At 39.5% G+C, this 15,794-nt stretch overlaps 3 protein-coding genes across 3 annotated transcripts; 1 reads left to right on the top strand and 2 right to left on the bottom strand.

Moving 5' to 3' along the window:
• Window positions 1–1,788: 1,788 nt before the first annotated feature.
• On the bottom strand, window positions 1,789–4,912 carry LOC138895767 (uncharacterized). Its single transcript, XM_070180492.1, has 7 exons — window positions 4,526–4,912; window positions 3,811–4,390; window positions 3,181–3,521; window positions 2,750–3,069; window positions 2,493–2,553; window positions 1,959–2,313; window positions 1,789–1,868 (listed from the first exon to the last, which is right to left on the bottom strand). The coding sequence occupies exons 1-7, from the start codon at window positions 4,910–4,912 to the stop codon at window positions 1,789–1,791; spliced, it is 2,124 nt and encodes a 707-aa protein (XP_070036593.1).
• A 15-nt stretch (window positions 4,913–4,927) lies between these two features.
• On the bottom strand, window positions 4,928–5,884 carry LOC138895766 (uncharacterized). The gene is made up of 2 exons (XM_070180491.1): window positions 5,151–5,884; window positions 4,928–5,036 (listed from the first exon to the last, which is right to left on the bottom strand). The coding sequence occupies exons 1-2, from the start codon at window positions 5,882–5,884 to the stop codon at window positions 4,928–4,930; spliced, it is 843 nt and encodes a 280-aa protein (XP_070036592.1).
• A 6,539-nt stretch (window positions 5,885–12,423) lies between these two features.
• Window positions 12,424–14,804, top strand: LOC104113237 (lectin-domain containing receptor kinase VI.3-like). The gene has a single exon (XM_009623348.4). It carries the CDS (start codon window positions 12,616–12,618, stop codon window positions 14,650–14,652), a length of 2,037 nt encoding a protein of 678 aa, XP_009621643.1. The 5' UTR covers window positions 12,424–12,615; the 3' UTR covers window positions 14,653–14,804.
• The last annotated feature ends 990 nt before the right edge of the window (window positions 14,805–15,794 follow it).

Here is a 15,794-nt window from a genome sequence, read left to right as displayed (position 1 = left end):
GTTGATTTCCTCTATTTGTTGTATTATTTGCTGTTGTAGTTCCTTAACTTGTAAGATTTTTGCTTCCTTTCATGTTGTATTTGTCTTCTTTGATTCCGTGTTGTTGCATTCCGTAAATTGTTATTGTTTCACTTCCCTATCATTTTATTATATCATTATATCTTCTGCCTTGTTTCTTATTATTTCTAGTAGGGCCCTGACATGACATCGTCACTATTCTACTGAAGTTAAACTTGGCACTTACTGAGTACCGTTGTGGTGTACTCATATTACACTTCTGCACATGTTTTTGTGCAAATCCATGTACATCATATCAGCCTCGATATTAGAGTATTGTGTTGCTGCTTGGAGACTTCAAGGTACACCTGCCCACGTCCGCAGGCCTCGGAGTCCTATTTTATCCCGTCTTTTCCTTGTTTCCTTATGTTTTTATAGAGAGTGATGTATAGGATATTTGCAACACTATATCTAGATCTTGTGACTTATATCTACCGGGTTTTGGGAGTTGTTTATACTTTGAGTTGCAGTTTTTATTTATTACAGTTGTTGACATTTTGAGTTTTAGCTTAATATTTTCGTTATTCCGCATACTTGTTAGGCTTACCTAGTCTTAGAGACTAGGTGCCGTCACAAAATCCTATGGAGGGGAATTGGGGTCGTGACACCTTGTGATTATTGCATTGTTAATTATGATTCTATGGTTAGTTTAGGTTATTACTTTTTGTTTTTAAGCAACTATTCCACTCGGCAGCACTTGCCTAGTGGATAATATATAAATAAAATCTCAAAATGGGTCCAAAGCTTACAAGATGTCCAAACCAAAATAGAAGTTGCATGAAGCTACTAGCTATTAAAAAGATAGAAAAGCTAACATCTAATGAACTAGCTATTACAACATAATAAGTTGAATGCTTTCTTCTCCTATCAGTGTATGTGAATCCAATTGTCATTGGCAAATACCAAGCAGCACCTATCAAGCTCTCACCAGGCGCCAGGGTATATTGTCCATAGGCTAAAATGAATTCCAAACATCTCCACCACAGAGTTGAAGCCAGCGTAGTCTTCCAAGTGTAGCTACTATATGATCTCCATATGCAGCGAACTGATTTTGTCCAAGTATTAATCATGTGCTCACTCATCAGAATTAATGTGTAGAAGAGGAGCCTGGCTTTAGGCAGGCTTTGCAAGGCAAAAGCCAGGCTTGAGCTGGCTTTAGGCAGGCTTTGCAGTGCAAAAGTCAGGCTTGAGCTGGCTTTAGGCAGGCTTTGCAAGGCAAAAGCCAGGCTTGAGCTAGCTTTAGGCAGGCTTTGCAAGGCAAAAGCCAGGCATAAGCTGGCTTTAGGCCGGCTTTGCAAGTCAAACGCTAGGAATGAGCTGGCTTTAAGCAGGCTTTGCAAGGCAAAGGCCAGGCTTTGAAACTGTGCCTTTTTGTGATCTTGTAAGCTCAGATCCTTCCCAACTAGAACCTTTAATGTAGACATCATTCTAAAAATTGCTAAACCATCCTCAGATTGAGCATGAAAGCATGCTAATACTACTGAGAAATGATTCAACAATCTCCAAAAATACCATATGATAGGTTCAGCATTTTCCTTAGCATTTGAACATATCAGAAGTGGGATAAATTGTACCATCCGACACTTGCTTATCGCATTTTTACTGTACAATATCAAAGCACCCCCAGAATGAGCATGAGACCATGCTAATACCATTGGAAAGTACCTTAATAGCATATTGAATGAGACAAAGAAAATGCAGGTTTGTGCTGAGTCCAATCCTGTGAAGCAATCAGTCTGTGGTTCTTCTCTTTGCTATCCTAACCCTAAGGTTAGGTGATTGAGATTTTTCTAGATTGATCAACCTCCTCCCTGCACTAGGCAGTTCAGAGAATGAATGAAACTCAGATGTTCCTACAAAAGAAAATACAATATTAGCTATAAAATCCGCCACTGAGTTGCCTTCTCTGAACACATGTTGAAAGACCACATTGAAGTTTTCCTTCATCTCTATAATTTTCTTCACATCCTGTGCAATTACCCAAGGAGGATCCCATTCCCCTTCTATCACCTTCTTCATCACCAACGAATCAGTCTCCAATATCAGAGGGTGAAGATCGTGCTCCACACAGTATTCCAACCCTTGAAGAATAGCCTTAGCTTCAGCTACCACATTAGTTGTCACTCCCATGTCTACTGCCCTAGTATACACCATATCACCTTCATCATCCCTCACACAAAATCCTAGGGAGCTAGGTCCAGGATTACCCTTTGAGGCTCCATCAGTATTACATTTGTACCAATCATGAAAAGGAAGCTGTCATGTTACTCTTGTAGTGATCAATATAGGTTTATATCCATCAAAGTATTGAATCATGTATGGCCATAACATTGGAATATTAGGCATCCAAGCATACCTCACCCTTGCCAGTTGATGCAATGTCCTATTTATCTCATGAATCACCCTATTTATGGACACTGAACTCCCATGTTTACCTGCATTTCTTCTCTTCCAAAGCTCCCAAGTGATGATAGCTGGTACTGCTTGAAACAGTGGCTTTAATTTTGGACAACACTGAGCATACCACCAATGTCTAATAACCTGCTTCAATTGAATCAATGGCACAGTAATTCCAGCCGCCCCCATGAAGAAGTTCCATACCGTAGAGGTAGTAGGACTTGTGACAAATATATGCTGAATGGATTCCTCTTGGGGCTGCTGACAACACCAACACCTAGACATCACCATTTGCCCTTTCCTCCTCCACATGTCATCAGTAGCTATTTTCTGCCTCCACAATCTCCACAAGAAGAAGGATATCTTGAAAGGCACACCTTTAATCCACATTAACTTGAATTCCTTATTAGGATCAGCTCTATGCCTTAATATTTGCCAAGCACTGCTAACACTGAACTTGCCTGAAGGAGTTGGCATCCAGTATGGCCTATCCCAATATCCCTCATTGCCTTCATAATGCATATTTAGCCTTATATGTTCTGAAACTTCCTCATTGAAAGTTTGATCTAGCAGCTGAACATCCCATATTTCCCCTTGCCGCAGTTCTGCCACCTCCTGAAGATCTTCATTGATTGGAAAGTCTTCAGGTAATACGTGATGAAGTGCACCCAATCCAGTCCAATTTTCATGCCAAATATTAGTGGTTCCACTCTTCAATTCCCATACAATCTCATGTTCTACTTCTTCCCTAGCATTCAGCATTTGTCTCCAAACATGAGACCCTTTCCTAAAATGCACCACTGTGGGTAGCTCCTTCTTGCAATACTTATTCCACGTGAAATTAGACCACAAAGATTTTGTGGTCCTAAACCTCCACCATAGTTTAGCAAACAGTGCCCTTGAGACATCATGTAAGGACCTAAAACCTAGGCCCCCTTCCTCTGTAGGAAGGAAAAGATTTTGCCATGAAGCCCAGTGTCTACTTCTCCCTTCTTCCTTTGTGCTCCAAAAGAACCTAGCAAAAATCTTATGTAGATGCTCCAGGATGTTGTTTGTTGGATCAAGGACTGATAACATGTGAACTGGCATACTTTTCAACACACTAGAGATGAGTGTTGCCTTTTTTTCCAAATGACAGCAGCTTTCCTTTACATGAATGCAATTTAGCCTTCACCTTCTTGATAAGATCCTCATAATAGTCCTTCCTCGTTCTAGTGTAAAAAATAGGACATCCTAGATATGTGAAGGGGAATTTACCTCTTGCAAATCCTGTAATAGCTCCAACTGCCTGAAACAATCCATTAGCAACCTTTGAATGCATGTAGTATGAACTCTTATCTTTGTTGATCATCTGACCTGATATCTTCTCATAGTTCCCCAACACTGCCATAATCTTGCTCAAGGAGGGAAGATAAGCAGATGCAAAGATTATGGTATCATCAGCATATGCCAAATGGTTTAAAGGATCAGACCACTTAGGCATTCCAAATCCCACAAATGACCTGTCTTCAAAGAGCTTATTCAAAGACTTGGAAAGTACCTCAGCTGACAGAATGAACAATGCTGGAGATAGGGGATCCCCTTGCTTCACACCCCTTGTAGACTTAAAGAACCTTGAGGACTTCCCATTCACCAATACTGAATACCAGTTATTTGATATCAAGCTCCACACCATGTTGATGAAGTGCTCAGAAAATCCCATCTTCCTTAGAACATGCAACAAGTACTTCCATGAAACCCTATCATAGGCCTTTGCCATATCAAGCTTGATCACCACATTAGCTGGCTTTCCACTTAACCTTATGTCAGTGACAATTTCTTGAGTCAATAAGATGTTCTCAAATATACTCCTACCCTTTATAAATTCGGATTGATTAGGAGATATTAGAGATGGCAGTAAACTCTCCAATCTGTCATGTAACACCCTAGACAAGACCTTGTTAGTGAAGTTGCTCAAACTAATAGGTCTTAAGTCAGAGAAGGTCTCAACTCTAGGTTTCTTGGGTAGCAACACTAGATTGGTGTAAGTGATGGATTTAGGCAATGCAGCTCCTCCATAGAAGTGTAGCACCATGTTGTGTATATCAGCACCAATAACATCCCAGCATGTTTGATAAAACAGGACATTGAATCCATCAGGACCACTAGCACTGTCCCCACTAAGCTCAAAAACATCTGCCCTTACTTCTTCAATTGTTGGCAATCTGCTAAGTTCCAAATTCTGATCCATGGTGACCATTGAAGGTACATTATTGAGCAAGGAAAATTCAGAAGCATCACCTTCATTTGTGAACTGTTTTTGATAGAATTCCACTGCAGTTGTAGCCAATTGCTCCTGGTCTTCAATACATACCCCACTGCCACTTTTAATCCTCTTCAGTTGCAATTTCTTTCTTTTGCCATTGACATGATTGTGAAAGAAACTTGTATTCCTATCTCCTTCAGCAAACCAAATCATCCCAGCTTTTTGCTTTCAATACTGCTCCTCAATACTCAAGTATTTCTTCAATTCAAATTGAGCCTTTTGAAGAACAATCTTATTCTCAATTGTAGGCTCTTCTTCAAACAACATCTCCTTCACCCTAACAATGTCCTCCAAAATAGCCAATTGCTTGAAGATATCACCAAATGTTTCCCTACTCTATTTTGAAAGTGCTGCCTTCACCCTCTTGATATTCTATTTGAATATCAAAAACGGATCCCCTATAAAATCAGCTTCCCAATTCTGCCTCACCACATCCATGAATGTAGCATGCTTTGTCCAAAAGTTCAAGAACCTGAAAGGCTTGACAAAATTGGTTGTCTGCTCCCCACATATCATTAGCAGTGGTGCATGATCTGATCCAGTTCTGATTAGATGCTCAACTTCAATAGTTGGCAACATGTTCTGAAATGAAAAATTCACAAAAATCATATCGAGTCTCTTGAATATACACTCAGCATTGGATCTCCCATTCCACCATGTGAATGGACTTCCTTTGTACCCTTGCTCAAACAAACCACAAGAGTTTACACAAAATGCAAAATCCTCATATTCAGGAAGGTGCACTGGAAGTCCCCCTATTTTCTCATCTTCATGCAATACCACATTGAAATCCCCTCCTACCAACCATGGTAATTCCATATCACTTGCTAAGTAATACAAGTGATCCCACAATTCCAACCTCTCCATTGCTGAACATTTTGCATAAACAAATGGCATCATCATGTGCTGCCCCAGGTCATGGTGAAACACTCTCACAGTCACTTGTTGCTTAGTATCCTCCACTAATTCCCATTCCACCACTGCATCGAAGAACAACCATATTTGCCCATTAATATTTGCATAAGAAGTCTCCATATTCAACCTCCTTCTATATCTATCAATAAGTCCCTTCTTTTTAAAAGGCTCCATCAATGCAACTACATAAATATTATGCTCCCTATTCATGTTGATCACCCTAGGAAAGGCCTGTTGTGTATTCACGGACCTTATGTTCCATATTAATGTTTTGATCATCATCATTTAGATAGAGAAGTTGGCCTCCTGGGCATTATTCTTGAAGGTTGTGGTGGATCTTTACTATGATTCTTAGTTTTCTTACCTCCTTTAGCACTAGTTGTGGGTGATAAATCCCCTTCTCTAGCTACTTGTTTGAAGTTTTCTGCAGTTGATTCATCATCTCCTTCATCCTCCATTGGATTTTGTCTCAATAAGTCTTCACCAATTGGTGTCACATTGTGTGTAACTAAATCATGTAAATGTTGTACAGGAGTCTTAAGTGGAACATTAAGATGTAGTTGCATAATTTGATCAGTGCCAAATTCCATAGGCGCTTCCTCTATTTCCCCAGATGCTCTTGGAACAATTGCTTGCTCATCATCCTTTTCATACTCCTTGAATTATAGATCATAGACACTACCTAGCCTAGGAGTTACTGTAGTCGTCTGCTCTGAAAGCACTGTTCTAGTGAGATCACCACCCTTCCCATTGCCTGATATTTGGTCTGAACCCACTATATCATCCCTAATCTTCACATCAACATCTCCGTCAAGTTTGTTCTCTAATGCATACACCGGAACACCATCTACATAGGCCAAAATCTCTCCAGTTGCACTAAGGTTGGGGTTTACTGTATCTGCCTCATCAGGTGAACCTGGCCTTAGGCCTGGCGTTGCCAGCCTAATGCCAGGGGAGCCTAGATTTAGGCCTGGCATCGCCAGCCTAACGCCAGGGGAGCCTGACTTTAGGCCTGGCATCGCCAGCCTAACGCTTGGGGAGCCTGGCGTCGCCAGCCTAACGCCTGGTGAACCTGGCTTTAGGCCTGGCGTCGCCAGCCTATCGCCAGGTGAGCTCAGCTTGTTGTCCTTCTTCCCCTTGTCTTCTGTTGTCTTTGTTTTGCCCAGCTGATCATCCTTAACCTCAACTGCATTGCTCCATAAGACCTTTGTAGAGTTTACCTCATCAAGATCCTTAACCTGCCCAGACTCTTTTAAATTGTCTGAGATGGAATCTCATGACAAGATTGGTTTGTGGTCACATAGAGTTGTTTTGGCTCCTCTTTGCTAGTCCCAAACCTTCTATGAACCCAGTCGATTGTGGACTGAATCCCAGAAGGAGTAGGACCATCTTTAGAACTGAAGACTGGTTTTTCCCCCACCAAAACCAGTTGGTTGTTCTCGTTTATATCACTTTGTTCCTCCTCTAATACTGCAAATTTATTCCTTACTTGAATTTTGTTTGTCTGATCTTCTTCGACCTCTACCAGTGCAAAGTTATTTGTAGTGTGCACCTGCTGTACACCAGCATTCACTGGCACGATTGCATTGCCAGTTTGCCCTTGTACCTGGGTTTTGTTATTTTTGTTGGTTCCCCGATTATCCCGAACTTCCTTCCACTGTTCACCTACGTTCCCGACTACTTTTCCACTTGTGAGAATCATTAAAGGGGTAGTGTGATTTTTGGTTTTTCCTTGTTCATCAGCAGCAGGATTCCAGTTGTTCGACTTAGCAAGATCATTCCTTTTCTCGCTGCTTCGATTCTCAATAAGCTCGGGGTGCAAATGCCAACATTCAATTTCATCATGTCCTTGTAGTTTACACTCCTTACAATATTTTGGTAGCATGTCATACTGAATTCTCACCCATTCTGTTCGAACACCACCAGAAGCTTCATCATCAATATCCAATCGCAGCTTTTTAGGTTGTTCGGCCAACAAATCGACAAGAACTTTTACTCTTGCGCAGCTCGGCCTCATTTTGTTTGTAGTTGCCGCATCAAGACACACTGGCCTTACCATAGCTGTAGCCAAAGAAAAAAGAGTTTCTTTTACAAAAAAGGTAGGCAGCAGTCCAGGAAAAGAAATCCACGCCATCGCCATCGGAGTTTCTTCACCCGCCTTAAATTTTGCATCGTAGATAAGAGTACGCAATTGGTATTCGTACCCATCTTTGGCTTTTATGTAGTACGTACTCTTCGATGTGAAATTGAGGAAGTCTTGCCATAGATTTAATCTAATTAACACATGATGATCTCTAAGGAATATGAAATTACACTCACCTTTGATACCACATTGACTTGGAATTATTTGGCGAAGCTCGTGAATCTTCGGAGATCCATAGAAAGCTTGCCAACGACAGCATATTGTAGGCCTTCAATCACGTTTGTTTGATCTACTTCTGCCTCTGTGAATTTAACCACTGGTTGGCCATTCAAATACACTGCTCATTGCAATGGAATGGGTTGAATTGAAGCTGCAGCAGTAGCCATCGCTGGAGGATTTAAAGTATTTGGTTTCAAAATCTTAGAGTAATCTAGAGGAGCTGGTTTGGAGTTAGTTGTTGTATGTTGTTGTGCGACGCTGGGGGAGGGAAGACCAGCCGGAAAAGATGGCTGGTCGCTGGCCATTGTAGACATTGAAGCCTAAAGCTCCAGTTTGTCCGCGATGAACAGTAACGAAGTCACTGTTCACGGTACTGTTTGGCACTGTTCACTGCTACAGTGACGGCGAAAATTTGAGAGAACCAATTCTAGAGAGAGAATTTTTCTAACCTCATTACTTCTTTGATTATTCCTCATTACTTCTTTGATTATTCCTTTCATAATTATTTCTTATTTCATAATTGTAGAGTATTTTGGAAGTTAAAGTTTGGAATCTTGGCATCATATTGGAGGTTAAATACATTCTCCGCATTATTTATTTCTCAAATTCATATTATCTTCACCACATTGTGAGGAAGAGAGTAAAAGCAGGAAGGAGTGATGCCGTGCCATTGCATTTATCTCATTTACTTATTATTATATGGTGAGGAAGAGAGTAAAAGAACGAAGGGTGATGTCGTGCCATTCATCTCATGTATTCTTTGTTACATAGTAAGGACGAGATTAAAAGCACGAAGGGTGGTGTCATGACATTTCATTTATTTATATCATTATTTCATGGTAAGGACTGGAGTAAAAGCACGAAGGGTAATGCCGTGCCATTTTCATATCATTGGTTTATCTGATTTCATTGGTTGATGATTTATTCGGCTATCAAATGATTTCATACCAGTCGTAGTTGTCATATTTTTCCACTTTTTGCATGTCCCCTCCCAGTTTGTACGTTATTATTCTCTGTTATTGTTACTGCTTCATATATACTTGTACAAGTTTATTTATGTAGGTGTACTGTCATAGCCTCGTCACTACCTCGTTTAGGTTGGGCTCGACACTTACAGAGTACATTGGGTCGGTTGTACTCAGACTACACTTTTGCACTTCTTGTGCAGATTCTGGTATTGGTCCCAGCGATGCGTGAGGTGTGTCAGCTCGGATCATTGCATACGGAGACTTGAGGTAGATTTGCTGGCATCCGCAGACCTAGAAGTCCCCTTCATCTTCCCACTTTTACTGTTCATTTCCTTCGAAAGAGTTGTATTTATTTCAGACTCTGTTTGTAGAACTTCTAGTTACTCGTGTACTCATGACTTCGGATCTTTGGGAATAGATATTATCATATGACTTATGTATGTACTATATCATATTGGGTTTCTATTTCTCGTTGTATATCATCATTGTGTTTTAACTATTTAAAATTGGGTATTTAATTATTTCACATCGGCTTTCCTAGCAAGTGGATGTTAGGCGCCATCACGACCTCGAGGTTGGTATTCCGGGTCGTGACAAGTTGGTATCAGAGCATTAGATCTCACGAGTCATGAACATGTTTAGTAGAGTCTGGAGGATCGGTACGGAGACGTTTGTAGTTATCTTCCAGAGGCTATGGAGTTTTAAAATTTCACTTCTTTCCTTCTCTATCATGCGATTTTATTCTATCATTAATAATTGAACTATTTTATTCTTGTTCTCTCGTAGATGGCGAAAACAAGCACATCATCATCAGCCGGACAGGAATCGGAGCCCCTTGTGGCAGCTACTACCAAGGGTAGAGGCCGAGGTCGAGCCAGAGATCGAGCCAGAGGCAGAGCTCAGCCTAGAGCTCGAGCAGCAGCACCCGCAGTGGAGCCTCAAATTGATCAAGAGGAGGAGATCCCAGCTCAGACCGTAAATATGCAAAATAATAAAACCTAATCAAACTCTACAGCTATTAAAAAAGTTTTGAAGCTTTAAATATGAAAATCAGATTTTATGAAATTATTATTTGTTTGGATTTGATGTTGTCATAAATGATGGTGAAAAGCTCTGCTATTTAATAATGAAACAATGATTTACATCATGAATTATATAAAATATTTCAGAGTACATAAGACTTCTAACCCTATAGAGTTATGTTGTTAATAAACTTTCATCCTAGAGTTTAAGAGTGATTAGGAGTCATCCTTTACAATTGGAATTATCCTTTGGAGTTTATATCTCAATTTTAAGGGAGTCCGGTAAAGATTAAAGTTATTTTGCTTGAAATTTCGGATTGAAACCCGAAGAGGAAGAAGAACAATGTTGTATAACTAATATTTTATATACAAGTTGTATGTTATTTGTATGTCCAGTGTATCATTGGACATACAATGATATATACACGATATACAAAATATATACACATGACATATAAATATATACAATAATATAATTGTATATAAGTTGTATACAAGTCATATATAAGTTGTATACAATCAAACTTTTATATGCAAATTATACATAAGTTGTATTGTTTAGCTTCTAGTTAGTAGGTTTAGAATGAGAAATTTGAAGTTCTATAATGTTGGGTTTGTTTTCCTCATATAACTATTACAAAAAAATTGAATTGAGATTTTAAGATAAAACCTCTTATGGGGAAGGGATCTATGACTCCAAAGGTGACCTCAAGCTGAGTTGATCATAGGGAGGAGGTCCCAATTCAGACCGTACCCGTCAGACCAGCTCAGGTCCCGAAGGGATTCATAGCTACTCTAGTATTTCAGTACGCTCTAGTCCGCTTGGTGGGCCTTATGGAGAGTGTGACTAAGACCGGTGCATTTCCGGTGGCACCAGCCGTCTCTCGGACCGGGGAGGAACACAAACTCCTGCTACTCACACTCCGGAGCAGGTGGCTCCCCTATATCAAACTCCAGTAGCCCAGCTACATAAAATCTTCCTACTTGTCTAATCTGAACGTTCATTCCAAAAACTTGTCATAATGGACGAAGCAACGTGTTATAAAATGGAATAGTTGAGTTCAAGATTCAAAGCTGACTAAATGGCTTCATTTTAAATTCTTAATGCATCAACAGAAGAATTTCCTCTTAGGGTAGGTTAAGGGAAGCTTCGATGAATTCCATAAGTTGATTGACTTTTAGACTTGTAACAACCAATGTAAAGACTGTTTTATATTTCTGTCAGAAATAGTGGCCATACAAACGTGGACCACACCTTTCTCCATCACTTGCAAAACAATATAATGAACCCTCATCCATAAGCAACTGATATTATTCCTTGAATTTCTGCTCTCTCAACTTTGACTTAGTAAATAATCAATTAATGAGACACGGTTTCTACATTCAAATAAGAGCCCGTAAACCCCTCGTAAGCAGTGGCAGAGCCACATGCATTTAAGGGGTGTCACCGACACCCCTTTGTCGGAAAATTACATTGTGTAGTTAGGTAAATTTTTATAAAATATGTATATATACTATGTATGACACTTCTTGACTTCTTGGTTAGTTTATTTCTTTATATTTTGACCTCGCTTAGTAAAAATTCTGACTCTGCCACTGCTCGTAAGGAGGTCTTCCCATTTAATAGGTCATACGAAATCTTCCCTTTTTAATATGTCGTATGGGACACAAATTTAAATTAGTATACTGTATAATACATAGTTATAAAAAAGAAAGTAAAAAAAAACCGCTAATTTTAATAAAGGTACTTGGTCTACATTAACATGCTGTAAAATTGCAACGTGCCTCTGGTTATTCTATTAAAGCCATATCACTTGATTTGATTGTCAATCTACCAAGTATGATTAGGTGGAATAATTATGTATCACTAAGCAATCATATAAGTTTAATCTCATTGGTCAAATGTGATATCAAGGTAGTTTCTTTGCCATCTTCAATAATTAATTCTTTTTGTTTTTTAAATATGGAAAACTTAATCCTCATGTGTTATTGGAGAGTGAAGGGGTGCACGGGATAAACAAAGTAAAAACATGTTTTGACGTTTAAAGACACATGATTTTCTGTTTATTAAGACTAAACTGAACTCCTAAAATAGAAAGATTCTTCCAAAATAACCCAAAAGAACAGTTCTTTAATTACCAATTCACTCACAAAAATACAAAACCAACTGAATTAAACCAATTAAATATTTTTCTGAAGCTCTTGGAGCTTTACATGCCTTATGACATTTTCTTTTCTTTAGTCCATGGCAAAGCACAATAACGAGAGTACCAATAAAAGTCTCCAGTCTTGAAAAGTTGAAAATTTCAAAATTGAGATCATCTTTTAAGTTATTGTGTATATGGCAACCCTTATTTCCCACTCTGATCTGCTACTTCAAAGTCAACAACCTATAACGACTTTGATATGACTATATATCTCTTTGTTTGTTTCAAAGTCTCTCCATTAATTAAGTTAATAGCATAGACTTTGAAAATAAAACCTCATCTTCCATTTGTTTTTCTCTTCCTTTAAGAAGGCATCTTCTTGTCTTTTTGAGTTGAACAGTTTAGCCTCAAAACTTAACAAACTGCACTTCCAAAATACTCCATGGACAAGCCCTATTGCCTAGTTATTCTAGCATTCTTTTGCACTATTCTTGTAAGAGCTCATTCATTTGATTTTCTTTACAATGGATTCAATAAGTCAGATATCATGACTGCTGGAGTTGCATATATCAATCCTAGTGGTGCACTTAAGCTTACCAATAGATCATACCATGTCATAGGCCATGCTTTCCATCCCAAACCTATACCAATTTTCAACTCTAGTACTAATTCCACTGATAAAAATGCTTCTTCATTTAGTACAAACTTCGTCTTCGCCATTGTCCCTCTTAAGAACACTCCAGGTGGCTTTGGCTTTGCTTTCACCTTATCTCCATCCCCGAGTTTTCCTGGTGCTCAAGGCAATCACTTTCTTGGAGTCCTCAATTCAACGAATGATGGCAATGACACTAACCACATCTTTATGGTTGAATTTGACACTGTGAATGGTCACAATGAAGGTGTGGACAAAGATGGAAACCACATTGGAATCAACATCAATAGCATGAGGTCTATCGCATCACACTCAGCCGATTACCATATTGATGGCACTTCTGAAACAGAACAGGTATATCTACAAGGTGAAGAATCGATTCAGGCTTGGATAGATTACGATGGAGTAAAGAAAGAGGTAAATGTAACAGTGGCTCCAACATCAGTTTCAAAGCCAATTCAACCTCTAATCTCTAAGCCCATAGACTTGTCCCCAGTGATGAAGGAAAATATGTATGCTGGTTTCTCAGCAGCCACAGGAGATAAAGCAAGCTCTCATTACATCTTGGGTTGGAGTTTTCGGTTGAATGGAGCTGCTGATCCTTTAAATCATTTTAAGCTACCTACTGCCCCACCTGAAGTGGTAACATCCTCCAAGAATTCCCATCTTAAAAAGGCCTTGATCGCAACATTTTCCTGCACGGTTTTCCTGATCATTGTGGCATCAGTAATTGTTCATATCCGTAGAAGAATGGTGCAACATGAAGTTCTAGAAGACTGGGAGCTGGATTGTCCTCACAGGTTTAGATACAGAGATCTTTACAAGGCAGCCAGGGGATTCAAGGACAGTGAACTAATTGGAGTTGGAGGATTTGGTGCCGTTTATAAGGGTATTTTGCCCACTAATGGAGCTGAGGTTGCAGTGAAGAGGATAGCAAGCAATTCTCTTCAAGGAATGAGAGAATTTGCAGCGGAGATTGAAAGCTTAGGCAGGTTAAGGCACAAACACTTGGTCAACCTTCAAGGCTGGTGTAAGACAAAGAATGATCTTCTCCTAGTGTATGACTATGTCCCAAATGGAAGTCTTGATTCATTACTTTATAGAACGAAAAATGACATTGTTCTAGCATGGGACCAGAGATTTAACATCATCAAAGGGATTGCTGCAGGGCTTCTTTACTTGCATGACGAATGGGAGCAAGTGGTAATACATCGAGACGTGAAGAGCAGTAACGTCCTGATTGATGGTGAAATGAATGGTAAATTAGGGGATTTTGGGCTTGCAAGATTATATGATCATGGCAAGAATTCACACACTACAAATGTTGTAGGAACAATAGGCTACCTTGCACCCGAATTATCACGAACAGGGAAGGCCTCAACGAGCACAGATGTTTATGCATATGGTGTACTGCTTCTTGAAGTAGCTAGTGGAAGACCACCTATTATCTATGAACCAGGGCAAGGAGCTCTGGTACTAGCAGATTGGGTGATAGAATGTCTTCAACTAGGTAATATTCTTGATGCAGTTGATCCTAAGTTGAATTCTGCCTATGTTGATAAAGAGGTGAAAATGGTTTTGGGACTTGGGCTTCTTTGTTCTCACCCAAGACCAGAAGCTAGGCCAAACATGAGACAAGTAATGAGGTACCTCAATGGAGATGAATCGCTTCAAATTTCAGAGCAATTGAGCTCTGTTGGATCGGGCAGGGTTGATGAAATCACATCCAAGTTCTTGGAAGTGTTTGCTAGTGATACAATCAATATATCACGCCGTACATTTTCCATCGGACAGATGTCATCTAGTTCCCTAAATGCTGGTAGATAGAAACTATAGGAACTTCTGTATAAAGGATATACACTGTTCTCGTGTTTTGCTTAAAGCTCTTTATAGGAATTAAGTAGCTTCTTTTTAACCAAAAATTCACATTTTCTTCCTTGTAATTGTACAATTTAGATGGATCATTTATTTCTGGTGCATTCATAAGTTACCCGTAAAACTGTACAGTTGAATTTATACCTGGTTTCTAGACAAGTGAATTAAAGTTATCCTGAAATAATAAAATAATTGAAGAATTAAGCAATACTTAGCCTTGAGATGGAGACGAAATAACAGAAATAGCAATTCCGGGAATAGGGTTTCCGGGCACAACAGCAATGAAATCAAAAAGCAAGAAGATAAGATTGTATTAAGCTTTGAATAGAATGTTGCATAAGTTTGTCAGAAAATTCATGTCCTTTACAATGATAACTGAGCTCACTATTTATAGCTACGTCTAGGGAAGGAGGTCCTAGGATCGTGCCCCTCTTCAATGTCAGTTATGAGGGTCATTGATGAAGATGTAACGGTGAGCATAAATGCCAAATTTCCTGTAACGGGCAATCGTTCTTAATGCAACGGAATATTCTCTATTAAATGCTAACGGGCGAAGAGTATTCATCACATCTTTATTAGCGTTATTCTTTCCGATGACAAACGAAGCGGTTGTCTTTGGTCTTGGCCATCCCCCGTCTTGGGTTCCACGTGTCCCTCTTTTGGGCGGCCACGTGTTATAGCATATTTTACCCTATACAGTTAGTCTCCCTGCTTTCCGGTGACACAACTTTGTGTTACCGGAAAGTTGGTAGAAATACTCTTTTGGCAGTAATTACTATAACTCCTTCTGAAGGCTTCTGACGGTTGCTTAGACGCACGTCTCTCCATATTTAATGTCCCGAACACGCGTCATCCCACGATTCAGCACAACTTTTGCCGATTCTCGAGGTAATCATGGTCATGAATTTAGCCGCCAAAACTTTTACTTATACGCATCAACCTTATCCCTTATACTTCATAATTTTACAAGCTTCTCTTATTCGACTTGCATCCTGCTCTTCATCTTTTCTCTAATTCTCTTCAAGCAAAAACTTTCCCCTTCTTCCATACAATGGCTTCTTCCTCAAAGTGTACCAGTTTTTCAAAGAACAAGA

Source organism: Nicotiana tomentosiformis, chromosome 7 (genome assembly GCF_000390325.3).
Source record: "Nicotiana tomentosiformis chromosome 7, ASM39032v3, whole genome shotgun sequence".
Lineage (NCBI taxonomy): Eukaryota > Viridiplantae > Streptophyta > Magnoliopsida > Solanales > Solanaceae > Nicotiana > Nicotiana tomentosiformis.
This window is presented reverse-complemented; position numbering and strand designations above follow the sequence as displayed.